General features: G+C 38.9%; 1 protein-coding gene across 1 annotated transcript; it reads right to left on the reverse strand.

Annotated features, from left to right (window-relative positions):
- Positions 1 to 10,368: 10,368 nt before the first annotated feature.
- Positions 10,369 to 11,136, reverse strand: LOC110937752 (tRNA 2'-phosphotransferase 1). Its single transcript, XM_035989079.1, is given in 3 exon segments — positions 10,369 to 10,512; positions 10,759 to 10,906; positions 11,004 to 11,136. Coding segments are annotated over 3 exon segments (366 nt in total). The 5' UTR covers positions 11,093 to 11,136; the 3' UTR covers positions 10,369 to 10,383.
- Between the last annotated feature and the right edge of the window lie 14,373 nt (positions 11,137 to 25,509).

Consider the following 25,509-nt stretch of genomic DNA (forward strand, 5'->3'; position numbering starts at 1 on the left):
TTATCAGAGTCAAAAAGTTCTTTAATTAGATTATATATTAAATCAATAGATATCTTATTCTTTGTTCTCATATATACACCATAAAATGAGTCAAACAACAAGAGGATTGCTAAAATTACCACTACATAAATACTTTCACTTTTACCATTTTCACTTTTATTTTCCACTTGCTCACAAATACGTTTCCTTTTGACATAGAAAAAAATAAGCCCTTCACATTTACATTTCTTAAGCTTTACAAGGAACTATATAACTTTGATTAAAAATTATTTTATCAACAATTGCTTCCATTAAAGTAAAAATCATAATTTATTAATCTCGAATATGGAAACTATTTTATTTTTTAAAAACTGACGTTTTGTAATTTCATGTTTTCTCAATCTTTAAGACCATTTAATCGATTAAAAATTATTTATTACCCATTCAATTAAATTTATAGTCTCTATTTAAGCTTAAATAAATATTGATCATGCGTGAAGAAGTCATTGGACTTCCTTGAGTCCATGCTCCAGCCAAATGACTTAAAATGAAAAACAAAATACAATATTTGTTGGTGCAGTCATCTGTCGACCACGTCTAATGTCGAATTCGGGTTGCGATGCGGATCTGGTCAAGCATGATGTCATCATGCTTAATGATGACATCATGTGACATCATCAAAAATCCTATGATCAACATCAACAGCAAAAGACAAAACATAACTAAAGTTGCAAAAGCTTAAATGCCATGTTTGTGTTGATTGGACCAACATGAGGTCCAATGGGGAGATGCCAATTTAAGGGCCAATGAAAGGAGTTTCATGTGTTGTCAAAAGTCAACATGGTGCATCACTTTTAGAGTAGATCATTCGAACCGCTTTTATGAACATGGGAACCGCCTTTAAGGCATGATGATCTGAACCGCTTTAACGTCACATGGGAACCGCTTTTATGAACGTTGCTGAACCGCTTTTACGTACATGTCCTTTGAGCGGTTCACATCTATTATATATAGGTTTGTTTGTCATGTCATTTGTAACGGTTGTTCAGAATTAATACCGAGGTGCTGCCGGTATTTCCTCTTAATGTAATCGTTGTAATATCAATATAAGAGAGGATTAAAGTGTGAAACAAGCTGTGTATATGTTCGTTTCTTTGTTTCCGCCGCTGAAACGGATTTGAGCTCTTCCGAACGACTCATTTAGGTCGAAGTCCGATCCTACAATTGGTATCAGAGCCAAGGAGGAGGAGATCTCGCATATACAGCTCGTTTCTCATCAATTTTCTGCTTCTACACCTTTCTTTTTCGAAAAACGCAACTTTTTACGGTCAAAATTGCTTCAAATTTACATATTGTGTGCGGAATGATGATTTAACAAAGCCTGGAAAGTTTCAGACCTTAATTCGGCTTAATTTTGGTTAAAATTGAATTTTCGCTCTAAAAGCGGTTCGTGTTTGCTGACGTCATATCTGAACCGCTCGAAACACAGTTCTGAACCGCTCAAAGTTACATCTTTGAACCGCTCAAAAGTGTAAAGTGTGGACCGCTCATTATACCTTACCTGGATCGCTCATAGGAATTCTTCACGTGGTTCGCTTGTCTGACAAAGTTAACATGACTCGCTTTTATGACATCGCTTTTATGACCACCGCCCAAACGGCCCAATCCTAAGTATTTGTTCAACCGCCCCATTATATTGATAAAAGCCCATCATTGATTGTTGTCGGCCACTAAGTGTCAGGTTTTAAAAAATATATTATGTGTTGATTGCTGTTAGGTCACCGCCCCACTATGATAATTGGCTCAATTAATGTTCACTTGATCACTATGTGAGGTGTCGCCCATAATTGTAAAGTAATCGGCTATGATGTTAACTGATTGGTTGGATTAAGCGGCCCATATGATTGGTTGGATTAAGCGGCCCATGTGATTGGTTGGGTTAATTGTTCCAATCAGCAAGTTATATAAAAGGTGATAGTTTTTGTCCGCTAGTTTTTTTTAAAAAGGGGGAATTGACTGTCCACATAATAATCTCGGCCCAAGTTCAAAGCTATCAGATCAGAAGAGTCCGTACGATTTGGAGTTCAAAAATTGTTCACGTTCATACCGAGTTTGTTTATTGAAAATTGATCCGAGTCAAAGCAGTCCGTTCAGTGTGTCATTCAGTCCGCACAGTTGGTCAACTTTTAGTTCACTCAGTTTGTCAAACCTTCAAATTCGCACAGAATTGATCATCAGTTCGAGTACCAGTTCGCTTCTATTAATTGATAATACCGTAAACTGATTGTGTTGTTTGTTTGTCTTTCAGGTATTTTCCCGAAGCATTACTGTATTGCTCGAAGTATTATCTGATTCTTGAAGAATGGATTCTGATTTTTATAATGCTTTTGCTACTCCAACCTCGATTACCCAAAGTGCTTTGATTGAAAATGAAACCGGAACGTCTCAAAAACCACCGAAACTCATGGATATTGACGATTATAACGTGTGGTCGGAACGATTCGGAAATTGGGTTGAAGCTTATCATCTTGATGCATGGGAACACACCGAGGAACCATATGTTAAACCAGTTAAAAATGGTGTGCAACTAACACTTCGAGAGATGAGTACAGATGAGAAAAAGAAGTATCGAGATGAGAAATTAATGGTCAGTCTACTTCAGCAAGCGATAAAAGAGGATATCTTGATTCTACTTCAACATGACGGAACTGCATATTCGATATGGACAGAATTGGAGGCTAAGTTTACAGGAAGTGACGATATGTTAAAGAACAAAATGTCTCTCATGAAGAAAGAATTTGACTTGTTTCGGGGATTGAAAAATGAAACAACCAAACAAATTATTGATCGATACTGTAATTTGGTGAGAAATATGACAAAGTTAGGTGTTAAGAAAGATACTGATGAATTAATTGAAAAACTTGCAGATGCACTTCCATATGAAATCTGGGGAACATTCTTAATGATGCTGAAGTCTAACAAAGTGGAATACAAAAAGATGAAACTCGGAGACTTCATAAAGCATTTGGAAGCTCAAGAGATGGAGCAGAGAAAGATCGCTAGGATGAAGAACTACGATGGAGAGCAGGATATCAGTCTGTACTACAAGCATGGTGCTACTGATTCAACAAAGTTCTCTCCTAAGATCGAAACTGCTTACAGCGTTAAAGATTCTGCTGAGAAGACGACATCTCAGGGATCAAGCAGCAGCACAAGATTTTCATCTTTTGATCCTAACATCTCTGTAACAAAGAGTGGTAGAAAACTTCAGTGTAACATTGTGTTGAGTCTTGAAAATGATCAAGATTACTCTGAAGATATTGCTAAAAACCAAATGTCTTTGTTAGGGATGATTCTGGAATCTTATAGTTGTTTTGTTGCAGGAAAGATCGGTAATCCAATGCTCACGAAAGAGGATTACGATCAAATTGATGCTGAAGAAATGGAGTTGATGGATATAAAATGGTGTATGGCGAGTGTGATGAGACGTGCCGAAAAGTTCAAACAAATTACTGGCCGTGATGATTTTCGTGATGCGAATGTTTCAGCTTTAGGTTTTGACAAATCTAAAGTTACATGTTTTCGTTGCAGGGAGAAGGGGCATTTCAAGAGGGAATGCAAAAACCGTGAAGCTACCGGTGCCCAGAATCCTTTCGGAAACAATGATTATCACAAGAAGGCCATTTATCATCAAATCACACAACCAGCACAGCAGCATCAGGCACAAACAGCTCATGGAAGAGACGTGGTTGATAAAAGGGCATGTGTTGTTAGTCAGGGAAAATATGATAATTTTACCTGGGAAAAATATCTTCCGAAAGAAAGCAAAGTGTATGTAGCTGAACAAAATGATGAGAAGTTGGCTGAAGGATTTACTTGGAATGATTTCTGTACAGATCAAGACTTTATGGCCAAAAATACTTCTCATGCTTTCTTTGCTAATGCTTATGATTTAAAATGTGCAGAAAGATGCAGAAAAGTCATGGAAGCTGCTGAAGAGAGACGAAGAAAGATTCAAGAGGAGGCTGAAGAGGAAGAGAGATTGAAGGAAGAAGCAAAAGCTGAAAAATTGAGAAGAGCTCATTTTTTAAATTCAGGCAGGACAGTGAAAGAAGTTCCTGAATTTGAAATTAAAGTGGATGCTGAACCGGTCATGGTCCAAGAAAAGTGCATGAACTGTGATTCACTGATCAAGCAGAACAATGAGCTGTTGCACAACATTCACAAGTTAAAAGAATCGTATGACACAATGAACAGAGAAATCAACAAATACACAGATTCTGGTGGTGAACAAGCTGAAGCTATGAATACTTTGAAGATAGCATATCTGAGACAGCTTGATACAGCGAACTATAACATAAAGAAATGTGCAGATCTCGAGCTTGAGTTGGCAACACAAAAGATAGAAACTGAAAAAGTTAAGAAATTACTAGACAGTTATTCATGTTCTACTTTTGTTGTTGACAGGATTTATCCAGTGGTGAAAGATTTGAAGACCTTTAAAGAAGTGAAGATTGGTGAAGAAGAACAATCCGTGACAAAAGATGAAGAAAAAGTGAAAGCTTCTGGTAAGAAACCGAGTGTATCTTACAACAGATGTCCGCCCCCAGTCGAAAATGGATATTCACCCCGAAATCCTAATTCAGAAAGAGTCAATAAAGCGATCAATCTGAAATGGGAGTCTGGGCTGTCGGATAACTTGCCAGAAAGTATCGATGTCACGTACACGTCATCAGACACTGATCATGAGTCAAAGTTGATAAAAAGTGTGGTCGATCAGGTGTTAGACAAAGATGACAATGAGGAGTCAAAATCCGAGTCAAAGTCTGGGTCCAGTGCGTCAAAGCAAACAGTCAAAAAGGACAAACGGGTTTATGACAAAGAGTTTTTACTTTCAAAATCTAATTTGAATGATGAATCAGTCAAAGTAGCATATACTTTGAAGGGTTCTGACAAATTATATTCAGATGAAAGTTTTCCAATAAGAAGTGTCAGAATTGAAATGATTCAAAAGGTTTTCAAAATCACAGAAATTAATATTTCTGAAATAAAAGATTTTAATCTTAACGGAAAACCTAAACAGTACACTTCAAGAGATCAACAAAGAATTAACAAGAAAATGGGTTACAATTGTGGTTATAGTTTTCAACAGAAATCAAACCATAATCGTAATTTCAAAAAGAAAGGTCTCGGTTTTATTCCACCGAAAAACTATAAAAATGAAAAATTTTATAAACAAAAAAATGTGTTTGTTTCAGGGAAAACTTCGGAAGCTGAAAAAGAAAAATTATTCAGAAATCAGACAAATCAGGAATTCCTTGCCAAGAAGCAAGAAGAACCAAAGAAGACCGAAGTTCTAAAGAAGGTTGAAAAGAGATCCTGTTTTCAGTGTAAAGCTGTTGGTCATCTTGCGAAAGATTGTCCGATGACATTCAGACCAAAACAGGAAATCTCAAGAAAAATGAAAGACAAAGTTGTTGAAACGACTGAACTATCAACCCGGAAGTTTACAGGATTTGAAAATTCAACTTATGAAAAAGGAGAATCTTCAAAGAGTGCTTCCAAACGCATAGCCAAAGAATCAAATCAGAAATGGGTTGTGAAAGGTTCAGGTAACAGTTCTGGTGATGAATCTGATTCCATAAAATCAGAGGAGCCATGTGTTGAAGGAAAGGTTGTAAAGAAAACTCCGAAAGTGGACGATGTGAATTTTCCGCCACTACATGCTAAAAATTACAAATCTAAAATCGGAAAAGTTGATGTTCCAAATCAATTTTATTCAGACAGAAAGAAAATTGATGTTGGAAAAACTTTCAACGGCAATGTGAAACGCATCTTTGGAAGAATGGCCAGTGGTAAGGCGCAAAGCATTCAGGAGTTTTATGCTTCCAAAGGATGGGTTTACAAGTCGGTTGAAAAGAGGGATGAAAATGATGAGGTTACACCCAAGGATGGTCAGGCTTGGGTGGATATATTTTTCCAAGAATAAAATCCTGACTTGCCGGAGATCCCAAGATGGTATTGCGGATCATGAATCGGCATCTTTCTAAATCTGTTTGTGTAGTTGCAGGACTTGCCGGAACTCCCAGGTTTGTAAGCGAGGAGTAGGAATCGGCATCTTGAGAATTCAACCTAAAGATGGTAATGGGTTGAAAAACAGGTTTGAAGAGCTTGAATTGCTAAATTTTCAAGTGGTTGTATGGTAGTGATTGGTCTAGATCTTACAAGTGGTTAAATCAAGGTCATTGAATTGGACTTGATTTAATTATCATTCAAGAATTTGATAAACAAAGTGATGATTTGAATCCCATTTTACAAAAGATAAAAACAACTAAACTTATTTTCCGGAAAAACCATTCTGATTAAAACAAACTTAAGTGTTTTGAAATCATTATGGGAAAATAGTTTGTTGTGAGGGGGAGTTCTGATTGTTTAAGCCAAACGGATGGAGAATTGAAGTGTTTTGATATCAGTTGTCATGTTCTGTACTGTTTGTTTTCAATTTTCTTTAGATGTATTTGAATTTTAGGGGGAGTAAGAGTTTTTAGAAAATCCAAAAACATCAGAAAATTTGAAAAAGCCAAAAACATGATAAAATCAAAAATGAGTTTTGTTGCATAAAAGAGGAAATGATAGTACATCAGTGAACTATCACAGCACGCTAAAGAAATGTAAAGTCAAAATGTGATAAACGATCTTACTGCGGATGTGTCAGTAGATTTTCGCACATTTAATAAATTGAAACGAGATATAAACCTAAATCAAACTTGCTTAATTCGTGGGTAACTATTCTTGGATATATGGGTAACCCCCGAAATCTTGTTTGAAAGGTCCCGTATTCTGAGATACTAGGTCTTTATACTCAGTGATATCTGGGGTATTATCCCGGGACTTCTGCTGTATGGAAGTACTGACCTAGTCCCCGGATAATACTTTCTGCAAATGCTTGAAAAAGCGCCGCCCTCAGCATGCTGATGAAACAATAAAATTGATAGTCGCTGCTGTTGAAATGCAAAAAGATCCTCTAAAGGGGACCCACCAAAAGTCGAGCCGTCATCTCTCTGCTGAACGGAAGTTCTGACCTGAGCTCTCACGGTTTCGCATTTAACCCCTTTACAGATATCATCTGTGGTATACTCACCTGTAAGACTGAATATTTGGGATCTGGATACGAGAATATATTCAAGTGGAGTGATACACAATTAAGTTTAAGTCTCTAAAACATTAATATCGTATCTCGAATCGATTGAAATTTGTGTTGAAAATTTAAGTGGACAAATATACTGACAATCTAGGTAAATTGTTTAGAACTTAGTATGTTTAAAGCTTAATGGTGTTGGTGATTTGTCTCAAAACTGATATGATCCTCTTGCACGAGCTCACAAAAATATTGTCTGTAAATATTTCATTTTCTGCATTTACTTTCATTCCGAAAAAAACCAAAAAGATTTTAAGTGTGTTTTAGCATAAATTTTGAAAAATTCAAAAAGATTTTCGACAACTGATGTTGAATAGCTGATTTTCAAAATTCCGAGTGCTAAACATGATGATCAATGCTTGAGAGGGAGTGTTTGTATGAAATTAATTGTTTTCATAATCTAACCTTTTCAAGTGGTTCATCACAATCTGAGTTTTGTTTTGTATGAGAATCTGGATTGGTTCAAGTTCATATGTTTGAAATATATGTGAAAGAAATTTACTCTGAGGTAGAGTTTTTGCAGAAAAGCCAGACGTCGATCCTGAAGATGTTGCTGAAGATCAAAGGAATGCCAGCAAATCGAGAGGGGGAGTCTGAAGATAGAGAGAGAGAAGTCCAAAGACTGATAAAGACTGAAGTCGTTGAGGACTCGACACTTTAGACTCGTCAACATCTGAGGGGGAGTCTGTTGGTGCAGTCATCTGTCGACCACGTCTAATGTCGAGTTCGGGTTGCGATGCGGATCTGGTCAAGCATGATGTCATCATGCTTAATGATGACATCATGTGACATCATCAAAAATCCTATGATCAACATCAACAGCAAAAGACAAAACATAACTAAAGTTGCAAAAGCTTAAATGCCATGTTTGTGTTGATTGGAGCAACATGAGGTCCAATGGGGAGATGCCAATTTAAGGGCCAATGAAAGGAGTTTCATGTGTTGTCAAAAGTCAACATGGTGCATCACTTTTAGAGTAGATCATTCGGACCGCTTTTATGAACATGGGAACCGCCTTTAAGGCATGATGATCTGAACCGCTTTAACGTCACATGGGAACCGCTTTTATGAACGTTGCTGAACCGCTTTTACGTACATGTCCTTTGAGCGGTTCACATCTATTATATATAGGTTTGTTTGTCATGTCATTTGTAACGGTTGTTCAGAATTAATACCGAGGTGCTGCCGGTATTTCCTCTTAATGTAATCGTTGTAATATCAATATAAGAGAGGATTAAAGTGTGAAACAAGCTGTGTATATGTTCGTTTCTTTGTTTCCGCCGCTGAAACGGATTTGAGCTCTTCCGAACGACTCATTTAGGTCGAAGTCCGATCCTACAATATTAAGCTTGTGGCTTATGAGCTCCCAGGTAAAAACACAACCCGGAATTTGATGACTTTCATCATGCACAAATCAATCTCTCCAACATCATCATCTACATGTAAACAATCATAATAATAAAAAAATAATAAGATGTGTGTTTGGTATTAGCTTCCCATCATCTTGGTTGTTTCACTAAATTCAACAACAATATTCTGCATTTCATTTCTGTACTATGTGGAAGTTGGTCATAATAGACTTCAAATTTTACTTGGTCACCTTTTCTGCATCCGAGTTTTCGGTCTGTGACTCGGGTTCCATTGCATTAGCTTGACTCCTATATAGTGAACTTTAGGCACTCTGTGAATCAACTTGTTTGTTTTCATCTTTCTCTGGAGAGTGTCACCAGAACCATCATTTCGTTGTTTTCTTTCACCATTCTACAATTCAAGAAACATAAATTTGTCAGACTCACATTCATTAACAGGATAAAGACTCAATTCTTTTTTTAAATGCAGTTTAAGAAACACACATTAAAAAAGATCAAGATTTTATCTTTCAAAAGCACCCTTAGTAGTCACCATCAAGACCAGCAAGTCTGCATCTGCATTGGCAGGTCTGGCTCTCTTTCTCTCTCTATCTCGTTTTCTCCCCCTCCTAAAACTATTTAAATTTTGAATCATGGCGCTCAAATATCATCCCGCTCACCTGTTATTCAAAAGCTTTTATCTGCATTGGCAGGTCTGGCTCTCTTTCTCTTTCTATCTCGTTTTCTCCCCCTCCTAAAACTATTTAAATTTTGAATCATGGCGCTCAAATATCATCCCGCTCACCTGTTATTCAAAAGCTGCAAGTCTGCATCTGCATTGGCAGGTCTGGCTCTCTTTCTCTCTCTATCTCGTTTTCTCCCCCCTCCTAAAACTATTTAAATTTTGAATCATGGCGCTCAAATATCCTCCCGCTCACCTGTTATTAGCTTCTACCATTGTCCAAACCTACAAGATGCTTTCAAGACTTGTACATGATGCATCACAACTTGTACTTTATATATATATATATATATAGTGTGTGTGTGTGTATATATATATATATATATATAATAGCTTAATAGAAAAAGTATCGGGCTGGTTGCAAATAGTCATAAGAGTACTTTCATGCAAAAACCTACTAAATCATATTATAAAACACCGTAAAGACATGACATAATTTATGTAATAGTATTTGGCACATTAGTAGTTATTAAAAAACTTTGAATTTTTTTTTTAAAAAAAAGAAGGCCACCAAACATCACCCAGCCCATATACCAAAGGCCTGTGATATCACTAATTAACTCAAATCATTATTGATCCATTGACAAACCCATCTATTTGGCTAATTCTATTGTGTTGTATTACAAATGAAGCATGCACAACATAAATAGACGACCACCGATTTATTTTATAAAATAATTTTGTTATTTAAAACAATAGACTGGCCCAATACAATCCTGTGAACGTGGAGCATCAGAAAAGCTTTGTGAAAGAATTACTTCTCAAATAAATTGCAACAGAAAAGCTTTGTGTAAGAATTACTTCTGACTTTGACTATAAAATGGTCAAAATAATTATGTTTTGGATAGATACTTAACTTAAATGGTGAACTAAACAAGCCACCCTCACCACAAATGTAAACACCTCTACCAAAATAGTAAATTTGTCATTTTGAGAAAATTAAAACGGACATTCATTTTAAGAATAATATGAGTGACAAATTTCAAAGATAGGTATGATCTTAGTAATTTTGGATACATAAGTACCAAATCCGTAACTTTATACAAAAATATTAAAAATTAAAATTACTTGCAACAATGTAACAGCCTAACCTCAACCATTTATTATGAAGCCAGTCATAAAGCATGTAGTCGTAACATTATAAGAATGATTACCGTTATTATATGACCTTGGTTTGCACGAATCAAAAGCTCGCCATTCTCTTCAAGCAAGCTGAACCGTTGCTTACTATCCCTTCTGACAGCCTAAAATATATTATACCAAAAAAGGCAAAACAACTTTTAGAATAACTTATAAGAACCCATCAATTACTAAAAACAAATAAATGACGAATTGAAGACCAACAATGTACTGTGAGTCACAAACGACATCTAACACCTTGATAATGTTTCCTACCGAGTTACTTTCTTATCTTTATCACAACATATAGATGAAATGATGTTGGAACCACAACACTTGTACCGCATAAAAATAGCTAATAACTAACGAACCTCCTAAATATCATCAACCGTATGGGAGCTTATTGAAACATTGGCAAATGTTTTCAGGTTTAGCCTCAATAGATCTTGAACCTTGACATACCCATCACTCCTCATATTTAAGTTCAGTTGAGAAGCCATATGTCTCAAAATACGGGTCCTGAAAAAGTAACCAAAATGAGCTTCTTAAATCATTTGCAATATTTGTATCCTCTCAAGTGCAAAAATGAAGCTGAAACAAAATGCATCATACTTACAAGAGTCGTCCAAGGGCATCAATTCTATCTTGTCCACTACCACTACAGCCTCCACCTCGCCCTCTTGACCTGCCACGGCTTTCTTTCATTATTGAGTCTCTTCCTCCACCACTGCCACCATAAAATCAACTTGTTACTTGTAACAATTATGAATTAAGGTACCCAAAAGTTTCAAACTTTATGGTATTTTTTTTCGTTTCGGCACATCCAACAATATGCCTCTTGTTCAATATTTTTTATGTCAAACTGTGCCACATACACAATTTACAAAACTTATACCAACTTATACAATCTAGGAACTTCCAACTTAAATGGTCAAAATAATTAGTTCTATGCTTGTTTACCTGTCTAATCATGTCTCCTTGTTTGAGTGGGAGGTTCATCAGAACCCATCTCGCCAGATCTGCACATTAACCTGATGATACTATCACCACCCTTTCCAATCTTTCTCTTTGGAAAATGTTTTAAATCTGATTTTGGATCAGTAAGCCCGCAATGTGGTGTGCTACCTACTTTTAGCATCTGTTCCCACGCACAATGTTAATTGTATAATCTGTTCGCAGCCACTTTAACTCTACGCTGACCGGAATAACCTGCATCCATGAAAAAATAGCTTCAAATTTAAGATATTCTTCTTAAATTAACTTTTTATGTCACACCAATATTTAGAGATAGCAATTTCAGCCCATTAATCTGATGAAAATGATACCTATAAATTCTACGAATCTAAAACATAAATAAAAATTTACATCTGGTGGGGTTTTCTGGTTCCTTTAAAGTATTTCACCTGAAATCATCAACAACAATAGTATTTTATTAGCACATTAATCCAGAAAACTCGATCAATCTATGTATTTACATGCACACTGGTGGTGTGTTGGTATGTTTTTGGTGTACACACACATCACATAAAACAACAAATCGTAAAAAAAAGTGATCTCAAAACAAAAATGGTGTCATTATCACAAATAGAAACCAGAAACCATCAGCACAAATTAATACCCTTTTTTTGTAATCTAATAAATTGACAATCTCGTTGCTAATAATACTACCTTGATCGAAACAATCAGCACAAACTAATACCCTTTTTTTTTGGATTTATAACTTTCAGGGGTGAAATACATGTCAACTTGGGTATGATTTAGCTAAGGAATGAACTATTAGATCATGTGAGCATAGGCTGAAACTGAAGTGCCATTAATCCTCTTAAGGACCACGGAACAAAGGTTAGATCTAATGGGTACGGGCGAGCCCCACTCACGGTCCACGGGTGACCACTTAGAGTGTTTTTGTGTCCCAGTCGAGGTGATTCGACACAGTCAAGGTGATTCAACACTAAAAATCGTCTACTCGGGTTGAGTACTTCCTATGTCGTCATATATATTAATGCCCTTGCAAAACATTAATTAATTTGTTCATAGACGCTTTACATACCTGTTATCAAAAAAATCTCTCAAATGTTTTCAAGTTTATTTGGAACTCATACAAAACGCATGAACTCGCTCAACTTTTGTTGATGTTTTCAAACGTACATGTATTTTAGGAAACTAGATGGATCTTTGGCGCTGGTGTTGTTTTCAAGCTGTAAATTTCAAATTTAGATGTCATCCACTTTTGGAGGGTTTGATTCGTATGTCCCATCCTTGATGAGATGTAGAATGCAAAGCCTCGTGAAATTAGTCTTTTGTTAAACAAGTCCTATTTGTGGAACTTGAATCTGATGATGGTTTGTAACTTTAACAACTTGTGTTTGTAATATTTTTTTTTAAAAACTTATGAATGGATGAACATCATTTTAGTCATATAGTTGTTTATTATAATTGAATGCAATGAAACTGACCAATTCACACGCACACGCTTCCACAAAAGTCAGGGTGTGACAGGTTGGTATCAGAGCTCCAATTGTAGTGAACTAGGATTCCTTCTCGAGTCTAGACTACAATCACTAGGATTCTCTCACGAAAACATTTTTACAACAAACAAAATGGTTTTTCATTGCATTTCCGAAAGCGCCAAGATCCATGAATCAAACATTTTTCAAAGGAAGGACAAAGCAAGGACATTAGTAGGGAGGGAGAATATCCCGACTAATGTGCCAATTGAGGTATAGTCTATGTGAGATAGACTTGCCGAAGATGAAATGACCCACGAATGAACAAACGAGAGTTATATGTAACATGTTGCATTTATTTGCCTGTATATATACTAAGTAACATTATTATTCATTAATATATATGCATATATGTGTATGGAATAATTATTGACAGGAACGAGATACCTTCGACTTCGAATCCTATTATTATTCTTGACTCACACAATGAAACTATCGACCTCGCGTTTATTGCGGAGCTTATGGCTGACGTAGTTACCAAACGAGACCCTGAGCTTGATCCCGTAGAAGATGGCTGTTCTTCCCTCTCGAATGTGAAGGTGCCTGACTACGGCAGTGATGGCGAGGCGGAGGAGGTAACCTTGGACAATAACCTTATCAGTGAGACGAGGTCCCTGTGGCTTTTACGAAACATGATTGACGACACTCTTGTCTAGACAAAGAAGATGAGGTACTCATCTTGAAGGTGCCCCTCCAACTACTATTACTAGGAACTCTATTCCTATTCTGTCTAAGCATTTTGCTATTTCGCGTGTAACGACAACGGATGTTGGCGCGTGGACCATCATAAATGGTCCCATCTATGTTGAAGGTATGAAGGCAGTAGTATCCCTTCTCTGTCTGGTCGTCTGCTTTGAACGAGAGAAAATTAGGGTGACCATGCAAGGCAATTTATTATTACGGGGGCCTATGTAATAACAACTTGTAGTGCATGGAAATCCTGGTGGGCTCTACGGGTCAAGCAAATGATCACTATCTATTTGAAATTCCCAAGTTGTTCAAATCTCTATCCAATAGAACACTAAATGAGATAGTTACTATAACACTCTACAAAGTAGGAAGTACTTCTCAGTTAACACTTCTACCCGTAGTACGAGTCGTTTGGGACCCGGTATCTAAGCCAGTGAAGATGGCTAATACTCAGGAAAGATTTTCCTCAACACTTTAGGATTCTTGTGTTTGAATTGTACAGAGCCTACAACACCCCAAACTTATCCATTGTAGTTGCTACGATAGACCCCAACATTTGACATCCGTTTTACCCCAAGGAGGTAGCATGGCGCGAGCTATAGTGTAACCCATTTACCCATTCTATTCGGCATTCATGAAGACCATACCAACCATATTGGGACTCATGGAGCCCAAGCAAAATCATGTATGCGACGCACAGTCCAGTGTGGTAAAGGGGTCCTCCCTACATCGGACAATCGAGGTGCATGAAGTATGGAATACGTATTATATGGATGGAAACAACCCCTCGATTCTCCCCTTCTCAACAGATTCCCATTCCATTTAGGCACATGGATAACACATGCAAGAAGATTCTTCTCGTCTTTCACCCCACATGCACTCTATCATCCACTAACTATATCACCACCACCAACACCCCTATTAGTACCTCCACCCACTCTACCTCGTAGTGCACCCCATTGTTTGAGTAGTGCATTCGCACCCTGGAAACCGCTCTATGGTTGCTACAAGGCACAATTCGGTCCCGAGGAAGAAGTCACGTACCCTCACGACCTTATTTCTGCGTTTTCACTATCACCCCTACATGTGGTAGTAATGCACAATCCCCCCATCTTTTTGGAAGTATACCCGTTTTTGTAAAACTAGAGACTATGGAAGAGTCGGAGACTTGAGGAATAAACAAGGAACAAGGTGAAGGGAAGACCTCACGGTATTTTGTATAGCCCTGGATAACTTGCATGAACCGGAGTGAGATGACTCCGAGGAGGTTTTCTTCACAAAACAAATTGTAACAAGTTGACATGGTATATATGGAAGTCGATATATCCTTAGCAAGATTTTGTTATAACTCGTTTTACCTTGCTACAATGATGAGTTGATTAGGGTGGGAGGATTTTCATAAGCATCATTATGAATTACCTTACCCTTACCCTTATACTTACAGTGCATAACGAATAAGCTTTGCTTTCACTCATAGACGACAATATTTATTCTAAAATAAATGTCTAATTTCGTCGATAAGTTTTATACCTGTGAAGCTCATGGAACCACAGCGAAGGAAACGCTGGTCAAGCCCATCAGAACCTTTACCTGCAACAAGAGCTGAGCTCGAAGCTCTAGTAAACCAGTAAGTTGCTAAAGCAATCGTTTAATACGAAGCAAGAAACACTGCAAACAACGGCGGAATAAGAGGAACAATATTGGGAATCGCTCAAGCAAAAACTCTTGGCATAGGTTCTACCGAGGGTGGATTGATGATGGAGAAATCAAATAAACGTCCAGTGAAAGAGAAGACGCCTGTGGAGTCTTTTTCAGATGAGAAATAAGAGAAAGTATACGCATTTCAAGCAAAGCTCTAAATTAAGCAGCAAACATAAGGAAACCGTTGCGACTAAGAAAGTCAAGGCATTCGTTGCCATGAGTAAAACAAGTGATAAAAACTACCAAGGAGAACTACCAACGTGTGATAGGTGTGGTTGTCATTACACGGGTCCATGCAGGACTCATAGTTGGGTAATTGTGGCAAGACCGGGCATAGCAAGGAGGCATATTAGTCTGGTATGGGGCATGGGAATGGAATTCAGGACAGTAATAGAAACGGAAAGGGCAAAGGTTGCTACGGATATGGCGACAAAGGACATTATCGGGAGGACTACCCGAAGAAAAATCTAGCTCGTGGGAGTATTTTCACGATAGGAGCATGCGAGGCACGCCAGGACCCGAACGTAGCTAAGGGTACGTTCTCTATAAACCAACACCTTGCATCTATTTGATACTGACGCCGACTTTAGTGGTTACATCTATAGAATTTAAGAATATACTTAACCTAGATTCGAGTAAACTAGACGTCCCATATTCTGGAGAATCGGCAAATGGGAAATTAGTCGAAGTGGATGAAGTTATTAAGGGTTGTACACTTGAACTTGGAGAATGAAAATTTTCTATCGATCTCCTACCAGTTGGTTTAGGTAGTTTTGATGTGGTTGTCGAAATGGATTGGTTGTCCGACAACCGAGCGGAAGTGAATTGTCATGAGAAGACCATTCGCATCCCGTTGCCGAATGGAGAAAACACTCGTAGTCCATGGGGAGAAACGTGAGATGCCCGTACGAGTCATTAGTTGTATGAAGCGTAAAAGTGCCTCCGAAAAGGCTATATAGCTTTCCTCGCTCATGTTGTCGACAAGGAGACTAAGGAGCCAAAGTTAGAAGACATCCCCGTTGTGAAGGAGTTTCCAGAAGTCTTTCCCGAAGACTTGCCTGGGTTACCTCCATAGCGACAAGTGGAGTTTCGGATAGATCTGGTGCCAAGAGCGGCACCGGTGGCTAAGGCACCATACCGGTTAGCTCTGTCCGAAATATAGGAGTTTTCGACGCAACTACAAGAGCTGCTAGACAAGGGAACTTATCAAGCAGAACTTCTCACCCTGGGGAGATCTAGTGTTATTTTTTAGGAAGAAGGACGACAGTTTTTGTATGTGCATACAGCCTGACCTGAGAGGAGCTCAAAAGAACTGATGAGGAAAAAGTATTGTGCATAGGCTACCGAGAGTTAAACAAACTAACCATCAAGAATCGGTACCCCTTACCGAGGATTGATGACTTGTTCGACCAATTGCAAGGCTCTAGCTACTACTACAAGATCGACTTGAGTTCGGGATATCATCAACTGCGAATACAAGAAGAAAGTATCCCTAAAACGGCCTTTAGAACTCGCTATGGACATTACGAGTTCCTTGTCATGCAGTTTGGCTTAACAAACGCACCAGCAGTATTCATGGACCTCATGAATCGGGTATGCAAGCGGTATCTGGATAAGTTTGTGATTGTATTCATTGATGACATCCTTATATATTCGCGAACCAAGGAAGAACATGAGCAACATCTACGAGCTATCTTGGAACTCTTGAAGAAGGAACAATAATGTGCACAGAATGCAACATATAAATTACATCAATTGTGGCATAAAACTAACCCTTTTTTAGTACTAATGTTGGAAAAAGTGTGTTTTTGTCTTCCTTTTGTATTTTCAGGATTAAATGAGCTCAAATGAACAAAAGAAGCAAAAAGGCAGCTAAATCTAACATAAATGCAAGAAAAGGAACAAACGTGGCATGCCCGACCTCCCGACAGCATCTTCCCAAGCAAAACAAGAGAACAGAAGGCTGAACACGCCCCATGCTCAGTGAGCACGGGGGCGTGCCCAAGTGTCAGCAGAAAAGACAAAGCTGTAGAAGCTTCTATCACCCACCACGTGGTTGTGCCCAGCGGACACGGGGCCGTGGTCAACTCTAAGATTTGCAGAATCTGAGGAAATCTTGACAGTACAGATACGCTTCTGCACACGGGGTGGTGCCCAGCGGACACGGGGCCGTGGTCAACTCTAAGATTCGCAGAATCTGAGGAAATCTTGATAGTACAGATACGCTTCTGCACACGGGGTCGTGCCCAGCGGACACGGGGGCGTGGTCAACTAATGCAGACAAACTGCAATTAATGAAGAAAGAGAAGGAGGATGGACACGGGGCCGTGCCCGAGCTGCTGTTATGGCTATAAATAGGGGTGCTTGGCTCATTTGCAAACCATCCCTTGGTACACCACCTCTCTCACACTTCACCCACCCACCACCAATATCACAACACCATCATCCACCACCATCATCCATCATCCATCGTAGAGTGTGTGAGTCGTCTCGGGATCCAAGATTGATCGTAAGAGTTCTTTACAATCAAAGGCCACGTTTGCTTAAGTCTCTTACATCACTTGGGGAAGACAAGTGCCTAGTGTTATACTTTTTATTTTTAATCTTTTCGCACTTTTTATTTGGTTATGTATTAATGACTTTAATAACTAGTTTCTTATGTTGAAGGTGATTCTTCCTTATCGTTTGTCCGTGGTGTATTGGCATTATTTTACTGTCTATATAAAATAAAAGGTTTTCACCATTCATATCTCCACGGTCTATATGGAGATATGTTGGCTACCTGGTCGGGGGTTAAGGGAACGATTTGGTAAGAGTCTCGCCTTATTCAGTGTATAGATCCTGCAAGGACCTGGGTCAAATTTAGTAGGACCTCCTTCAATACCCACCGGTATTGGATGGCGGGGGGTCCAAACTCTTTGATCCCCTCATATGTAAGCTACTATTAAAACTTTAACCCGGCTACTTAGGACTGTATCCCTGCTGACTCAGACTACTTAGCCGAGGGTAACGTCACCTTCAAAAGAGGGGCCTACCACATTACGCATTAATAACTTAATTAATTATCTTTCAATAATCCGACCCTTTAGGATTGTATCCTTGCTGACTCAAACTACTGGGTTGAGGGTAACGTCACCTTCAAAAGAGGGGCCTACTACAATAACTAAGATAATCTCTTAAAAAGTGCAAAAGTGTGGAAATAATCAAAGGTTACACTACACACGAGTCGGATCCAAGTGATTCATCTTGTCTATTTGTTTTTACTTTTATTTTTAATTTTCAGCATTTTATTTACTTTTATTTTTCTAGTTTAAAAACATTTTTTCTAACTTTTGATTTGATTAGACGTTGAGGATAAACCGGTACTAAAAGCTCTTGTGTCCTTGGACGACCTCGGTATCTTGCCAACACTATACTACGCTCACGATGGGTGCACTTGCCCATATGTGTGTTTAGTGTTAGTAAATATCGTGTTTTATAAATTTAAAACTTGGCTAAAAAAGTGTAAAAGGGCTTAAAATATACATTAAAAATATAGCACACTACACACGCATCAAGTTTTTGGTGCCGTTGTCGGGGACACAAGGATTTTAAGAAAGTTAGGAATCAACGGCCTAATCGTTTTTTTCTATTTTTTTTTGTTTTTTTAGGATTTTCTTATATTTCAGCTTACAGAACTCAGCACGGGCCGTGCCCGCTGAACATGCCCCATGCCCAATCTTTGGAACTGGCAATCCTATTTTAAGTCAGACAGTAAGCTGAAAACGGGGCCGTGCCCACTCAACACGCCCCGTGCCCAAGTTTCAGTTACTGAAAACAGAACCGTAAGATCCCGACAGTTGGTAATTTCTGATACAAACATGAGTGATACTGATACTTTTTACTTTCGGCACTCTTATGGTACGTGGTGTCAAATATGTGGAGGCCGTCATAAAGAATTAGAATGTTATTTTCTAAATTATAAGCCCCACTATATAGACCCATTGTTTTCCTGTAGCCTTAAGAGGGGCGAAAGTAAAAATAATCCCTATCTCTCCCTCGAATGCTCTCAACCGGACCTTCTAGGAGAAATGCTTCTTGATGAATTCTTTCAATTAGAAGATCTAATTCTTAATTGGTTAAAAGAACTTAAGATGGATTTCATTAATTCATCTGAAGACGATACCCAAGAAGAATTGTTGGGATCGCATTCGAATAAAAACAACTTCGTTGTTCCCGATATTTCCTATAACTCTAGCGAAGACTTGGGCGATAGTCGTCCCTGTGCCGATTGTGCCATGAAGGACTCTCCATCGACTTCGTTCGGTGCATACATAGACCTGAGTGATTCAGCATACACCTTCTTTAACGAGAGCCCGGGAAAGGGTTGGACATGTCCACCTACATTTAGCATAGGAATCACCCTCACCGACAACCTCTTACGTTCTCGTCTTAATCTAGAACAATTAAGGTATCTCAGGCACTTTGGGGTTGTTCCATCCAGTAAGGAACCGCCCGATCTGGATAAATTCCTTAAAAATAGGAAAACTCCGTAAGGCAGCTTCTAGACACAGGGCCATGTCCAGGTCAACACGCCCCCATGTCCACCAAAAGATTCCTTTCTGTTTTTTATCAGAATACGGACAAAATGTGTCAGGATTCTGTCTGCACATGGGGCCGTGTCCAGCCGACACGGGGCCGTGTGCAACGTGCTGCCGTTTTCTATAAATGCAGCAAGATTCCTGCTCATTTGGACCACTCCAAAGACAAAGATTTGCTGGGATCTTCACTCATACCATCCTAGGTATATTCTAAAGAAGGTTCTCAACAACCATCTTGTCTTTTCCACTTTTGTTCATTGTCTTCTTCTTCAATTTTCACTCAATACCTCCGTTAAAGCTTGAAATCTCCATGATCCCAAGCTTTATTGTAATGTTTGTAAGGTTATTATTCAAGGAATCTTGTTTAGAATGAGTTATACAACTTTGTTTAAAATTAATTATGCTTAAAAGTACCTTATAGATTGGAAAAATAATTTAAAACTCCAAGATTCCTTGCTCTAAAAACCTGCAGACAGCTGAACACGGGGCCGTGTTCATTGAACACGGGGCCTTGTCCTAAGGTACTGTCCCATAAAAATTGAACTCTTTTCGGTCTGTTTTCTCAGAATGACGAGCAGAACAAGCGGAACGTCTTCATCGCACACAAGGAACAACCGACAGGGAAGGAGGTTATCAACGGCGGAGGACTCTCTTGTAAACTATGTTTACGCTTTAAGAGAGGCTATTGATGAAATGATGGGGGTGGAAGAAGCATTGGTCGACCGTATCAATCGCTTAACGGTGGGACTGGAAGGATGTCTTCGAGAGGTCAACCTTTTGCACCAAAGGTTGAACATTCTCGCATCTCCTCCTTTGGTACCGATCATTACCCAAAGGGCATGGAACATGGTGCCTGAAGTCATCATACCAGCCGAGTGGTACACCATACACCAAGGACCTCCTCACGATATACTACAAGGGGTTCCGGTTGGTGTTACTCCCCCTCCACAAGATGTTGAGGAAAATGAAGCAGCCTTCTTCCTCTAGAGAGAGATAGAAGAATGGCTTTAACACCATCCAGGGAATACCCCTCGGCCCGGAGTTCTACCAAGCTTCTAGATACCGGAAAATTATTTCCGAGATTTTGGGTCTTAATGTAAAGTAGGGCTCCTTATGATGATTCTATGTATCACTTGACCTATCTAGTTTAGGACTTTTAACTTTTATTTTTCCACTTTGTCGTTAATCTTCTAGGAATATTATGTAATTCTCTCTATGACTTAATGGAATGACGGTTTTAGTTAATTTGGTGTTTGGATGATGTTGTAATGGATAAAACACACTCGGGATGGTGAAGGATACTAAGGGAAACTTGAACCAACACCCAATGCACGAAACAGGGCCATCCGACAAAATTTTCTTCATTACAACAAGTTCAGCATGGGCCGTGCCCGCCCAACTTGGCCCCGTGCTGCACAATCTGCAGAAAATGCCCTGTTCAGGTAACTGGACACGGGGCGTGCTCACTGAACACGCCCCCGTGCCCAGGCTTCTATTTCTTTTTACAAACTTTTGTTACTGGCGATCTGAACATGGGGCCGTGCCCGGACACCACGGGGCCGTGTCCAGACGCCCAGTAACATAATTTTTTTGCTTTTCACACCTTTTTACACATTCAATCAACCTAAAAACTTATTTTTGGGACACATTGAGGACAATGTGTAATTTAAGTGTGTGGGGGGGGGGGGTGCTAAAACTTTGAATCTTGCAAGTCCTAAATACAAGCCTTACACAAAACTCTATTGGAACCGCTAATCACCTCAAATTTTTTTTTTTCAAAATTTTCAATTTTTTTACTTGTCTAGGTTTAATTTGGGAATTTCAAAGTTCTAAAAAGTTATATTTTTACAAATTTACAACCGATAGCGTCGTGATAAAAAGAACCAAGATAAGAAAATTATGAAACAGGCATGACAAGTTTAGTTAAAATTTGATTATATATACTTGATCACATAAAAACCCATTCCCACAAAAAGTGAGTTTTGAGCCTTTATTGAGCATACAAATACATATCTTTAAACTAAATGCTCATTTTTCGTTTCTTGTGTGAATAGCCGCTTGGTTCTTACGACTCTAGAACTTGCCACGACGATACATTCCCGGTCCTTACCAACTTAAACCCGAGTAAGTAAATGATGGAGGCATTAGGACTAACCCTTTTAATTTCTACACCATTATTTTTCTTTTTTGTCTACCACCTACCCAAAACCCCCCTAGTTAACCCCTTTGAGCCTAAACCTTTTCATTTCTTAACCCAAAACAAAAACCCTTTTACCCACCGAAACCTTTTTATTTTAAACCCTTTATTTTAGTAACAAGCTCGGTTTTTCTTTTGACTCTGAAAAAAAATTGATGATGAAGCCAAAAGAAATAAACAAACAAGTTTATCAAAAACAACTTTGTTTGAAAGAAATGCTTCATCAAAATAAAAAGTTTTGAAAAAAATAAGGAGTCTTATGAAAACCGACGTTTTTTACGCCTTTCGCCCTTTTACTAACCACTAACCCAACCACCCACCTTTAGCCCAAGCCTAACCCTTCACCCCAAAAAGTCCTCTTGATATTTACAAAGGTGTATAGTTAAAAAGGAGGAGGATTGATTGCTTGGCAAGCTTATGATAGGAGTAAGTTCCATGCCGCTCTCGAGTGATTCACTAAAATACATCTTCGGCCGAGTGTTGAGTGATCCCCCGTGAGGTATGTGAACTTGTATATAAATGGAATTTTAAAAAGGCATGTTATGCCCTAATAAGTAATTTATCTTATGTAATGTTTTTAATAAATCATGACGAATAGGATTGTAAATAAATAAAAATAAAACTTAACAAAGAATCTTGGAAATCCCGACACTCTATGACAAGCCCAAAAACCTTCTCTTTTACCTATTCCATTTGGGAGTGTAAAGCCACATTATAAAGAGTTTTGCTTGAGGACAAGCAAAGATTCAAGTGTGGGGGTATTTGATGTGCACAAAATGCGACATATAAATTACATCAGTTGTGGCATACAACTAACCCTTTTTTAGTACTAATGTTGGAAAAAGTGTGTTTTTGTCTTCCTTTTGTATTTTCAGGATTAAATGAGTTCAAATGAACAAAAGAAGCAAAAATGCAGCTAAATCTAACATAAATACAAGAAAAGGAACAAACGCGGCATGCCCGACCTCCCCACAGCATCTTCCCAAGCAAAACAAGAGAACAGAAGGCTGAACACGCCCTGTGCTCAGTGAGCACGGGGGCGTGCCCAAGTGTCAGCAGAAAAGACAAAGGTGTAGAAGCTTCTATCACCCACCACGGGGTCGTGCCCAGCGGACAAAGGGCCATGGTCAACTCTAAGATTCACAGAATCTGAGGAAATCTTGATAGTACAGATACGCTTCTGCACACGGGGTCGTGCCCAGCGGACACGGGGCCATGGTCAACTCTAAGATTCGCAGAATCTGAGGAAATCTTGATAGTACAGATACGCTTCTACACACGGGGTCGTGCCCAGCGGACACGAGGGCGTGGTCAACTAATGCAGACAAACTGCAATTAATGAAGAAAGAGAAGGAGGATGGACACGGGGCCGTGCCCAATGGACACGGGGTCGTGCCCGAGCTGCTGTTCAGGCTATAAATAGGGGTTCTTGGCTCATTTGCAAACCATCCCTTGACACACCACCTCTCTCACACTTCACCCACCCACCACCACCATCACAACACCATTATCCACCACCATCATCCATCATCCATCATAGAGTGTGTGAGTCGTCTCGGGATCCAAGATTGACCATAAGAGTTCTTGACAATCAAAGGCCATGTTTGCCTAAGTCTCTTACATCACTTGGTGAAGCCAAGTGTCTAGTGTAATACTTTTTATTTTTAATCTTTTCGCACTTTTTATTTGGTTATGTATTAATGACTTTAATAACTAGTTTCTTATGTTGAAGGTGATTCTTCCTTATCGTTTGTCCGTGGTGTCTTGGCATTATTTTACTGTCTATATAAAATAAAATAATTTCACCATTCATATCTCCACGGTCTATATGGAGATATGTTGGCTACCTGGTCGGGGGTTAAGGAAACGATTTGGTAAGAGTCTTGCCTTATTCAGTGTATAGATCCTGCAAGGTCCAGGGTCAAATTTAGTAGAACCTCCTTCAATACCCACTGGTATTAGATGGCGGGGGTCCAAACTCTTTGATCCCCTCATATGTAAGCTACTATTAAAACTTTAACCCGGCTATTTAGGACTGTATCCCTGCTGACTCAGACTACTTAGCTGAGGGTAACGTCACCTTCAAAAGAGGGGCCTACCACATTACGCATTAATAACTTAATTAATTATCTTTCAATAATCCGACCCTTTAGGATTGTATCCTTGCTGACTCAAACTACTGGGTTGAGGGTAACGTCACCTTCAAGTGCACCCATGGGCAAGTGCACACAAGTTTTAAATTTATAAAACACGATATTCTACTAACACTAAACACACACATGGGCAAGTGCACCCATCGTGAGCGTAGTATAACGTTGGTAAGATACCGAGGTCGTCCAAGGACACAAGAGCTTTTAGTACCGGTTTATCCTCAACATCTAATCAAATCGAAATTTTTAGAAAAGGTTTTAATCATGAAAAATAAAAACTAAAATGCTGAAAATAAAAATAAAATAAAAACAGATAGACAAGATGAATCACTTAGATCCGACTCGCTTTTAATGTAACCTTTGATGATTTACGCACTTTTGCACCTTTTAAGAGATTATCTTAGTTATAGTAGTAGGCCCCTCTTTTGAAGACGACGTTACCCTCAACCCAGTGGGTTGAGTCAGCAAGGATACAATCCTAAAGGGTCGGAATATTGAAAAATAATTAATTAAGTTATTAATGCGTAAAGTGGTAGGCCCCTCTTTTGAAGGTGACGTTACCCTCGGCTAAGTGGTTTGAGTCTGCAGGGATACAATCCTAAGTAGCCGGTTTAAGTATTAATAGTAGTTTACATATGAGGGGATCAAGCCATTCGCACCCCCACCATCCAATACCAGTGGGTATTGATCGAGCCCACCGGCCGACCGAACAGGCTGTCCGAACGGACTGTCAAACCGAATGAACAACCCGTCCGATCGAACCTACCGTTCGATCGACCAGGCTGTTAGACCCATCAACACTAGTATTCGTTTTACGCGTTGCTTATCGTCTTGCTATCGAACTGTTCAGGCTAACCCTACTCTCAAGTGCTCCCTTCAATCCATCAATCACTGTGAGTATACTCGATCCCTTTTTGCTTTTAGCACTTTTGGGTGTTACATACGTTACTTATACAAAATCACATCAAACACACTACCTAATCATTTCAAACGCTAACCGTTACCGCATGTATTGCATGACTAAATGAATGCTTGTTGTTATGTTTACACGTGGAATGCTGTCTACCTGCCTTAACGACGATAGTACTATAGTTTGGACTCAGCACCCGTTCACACGGGGGTTGTTAAGGACAATTACTTGCATGGATTACGGTGGTAATCATGTATTGCGAACTGCCTCGGGCAGTCAACCCGCAGTCATTGGTATCGATAGATCCATGTCGATAATTAACATGCTTCGTTTTCCTTTGTGTACGTGTTGGTTATGCGTAAACTATTTCGAACTCTAATATGCTAT

Source organism: Helianthus annuus, chromosome 4, assembly GCF_002127325.2.
Source record: "Helianthus annuus cultivar XRQ/B chromosome 4, HanXRQr2.0-SUNRISE, whole genome shotgun sequence".
NCBI classification, from domain to species: Eukaryota; Viridiplantae; Streptophyta; class Magnoliopsida; order Asterales; family Asteraceae; genus Helianthus; species Helianthus annuus.